Below are 1,751 nucleotides of genomic sequence, written 5' to 3'. Positions count from 1 at the left end.
ACTTACAGGATGGAATGATGCTTTGTAAACCAAGTCTCTTTATGAGGCTTAGGGAGTGGAGTTGTTTTTGGTCAAGAGAAAAAATCCTGCTGCGACAGGAGTTGAACCCACGACCCTGGGATTAGAAGGCAAGCATCTTAACCACTAATCAACTCCAATAGGCCTATGTAAAATGAATAAAATACTTCAAAATTGCAAATAGGAATAAAACCTATGGTTAACATAGAGACAGAGGTTCTTACTGTGTTTTTTTAATACCACTCTGCTTACTTGTTGTAACACAGTTGGTACACGAAATAACACCATTGTTCTTACTATGGATGACATGAGTGAGTGAAAGACAGACAGACAGAAGGACAAAACTGTCATTCATTATGCTCAATTCTTTTTACCAGGAAGACAATGTGAATTAGACAAAAACGAATGTGTAGAATATTCACCATGTTTAAATGGTGGGAACTGTACTAATGTAATGAACGGTTACACTTGCCGATGCGCAGATGGGTATGAAGGTGAAAATTGTCAAATCGATGTTAATGAATGCTCAAGCAACCCATGTCAAAATGGCGCGACTTGCATTGATGATCTTTCGAAGTTTATCTGCGTATGTACACCAGAATTTGAAGGTAAAAACTTATCATCTTATTTTCTTTATGATATATAGGCCTATCTTCTACTATCGTATTGTCATTATTTAAATTCAATCTAATATCAGTATCACCCTCATTATTGTTTTTATTCATTTATTTTTCTTATAGGTAAAGTAATTTCATTGCGAATTAACCAGCTTACCTGTAACAGGGTGATCTTTTGAGGACAGATATTGTCAGCTGAATGAATGGAAACCCCTGGTGATATCTAGCTGTTAGCCAGAAAAAACTTCATGTCACGGAAAAAACTGGGTTATTTGTAGATGCATTGTCTATAACCTAAAATATAATTAAACTATAGATGAAATCATCTGATGAATTTAATTGCCTTATTATGCAATGCGTATCTCGATTATTATGCGCATTTAGAGGCATCTTGAGAGAATCGCTTTAAGATTTATTTTTTTCCCAATATTATGATATTAGCACAGTTTTGACAAAACTGTAATTCATTTTACATAATTCATGTTTTATAGGAATACAATGTGAATTAGACAAAAACGAATGTGTAGAATATTCACCATGTTTAAACGGTGGCAACTGTACAAACGTAGAGAACGGCTACACTTGCACATGCGCAGATGGGTATGAAGGTGAAAATTGTCAAATCGATGTCGATGAATGCTCAAGTAATCCATGTGTCCACGATGGCAAATGTGTTGATCAAGTTGCAGGGTTCGTGTGTGTGTGTCGAGAAGGGTTTGATGGCGACTTTTGCGAGGTTGAAATAGACGAATGCCAAAGTAACCCATGTCAAAACAACGGGACCTGCGTTGACTTTGTTTCTAGTTATAACTGCAATTGTAAAGAGGGTTTCGAAGGTAAAACACGAATTTTTGTTTTTCATGGATTAATTAGGAAACACATGTTTAACGTTACGCCATACTTATAGGCCTAATCTTAAGTCCATGCGCAATCGGGAACCAAATTAAAGAAAAAAGCTCCTCTTGAAAATACTAAGTACAACACAGGCATGTTGCGTGTAGTTACTATATTTAGCTTCCTAATTTCTATGTCTTAAATGGTTATCTAAGATGTTTACTTAAGGCCAACTCAGACAGCGTCGGCCGACGCAGCCCGACGCGATTTGTTGTCGCGTCG

At 36.6% G+C, this 1,751-nt stretch overlaps 1 protein-coding gene across 1 annotated transcript; it reads left to right on the top strand.

Moving 5' to 3' along the window:
* Positions 1 to 395: 395 nt before the first annotated feature.
* LOC117107795 (fibropellin-3-like) lies at positions 396 to 1,471 on the top strand (the record flags this gene model as incomplete). Its single annotated transcript, XM_033249570.1, has 2 exons — positions 396 to 626; positions 1,127 to 1,471. Coding segments are annotated over 2 exons (576 nt in total), but the record flags the coding sequence as incomplete, so codon positions are not given.
* Between the last annotated feature and the right edge of the window lie 280 nt (positions 1,472 to 1,751).

Source organism: Anneissia japonica, unplaced genomic scaffold (assembly GCF_011630105.1).
Source record: "Anneissia japonica isolate Jap-2015-1 unplaced genomic scaffold, ASM1163010v1 scaffold46969_len1751_cov128, whole genome shotgun sequence".
In the NCBI taxonomy this organism is placed as follows: Eukaryota; Metazoa; Echinodermata; class Crinoidea; order Comatulida; family Comatulidae; genus Anneissia; species Anneissia japonica.
This window is presented reverse-complemented; position numbering and strand designations above follow the sequence as displayed.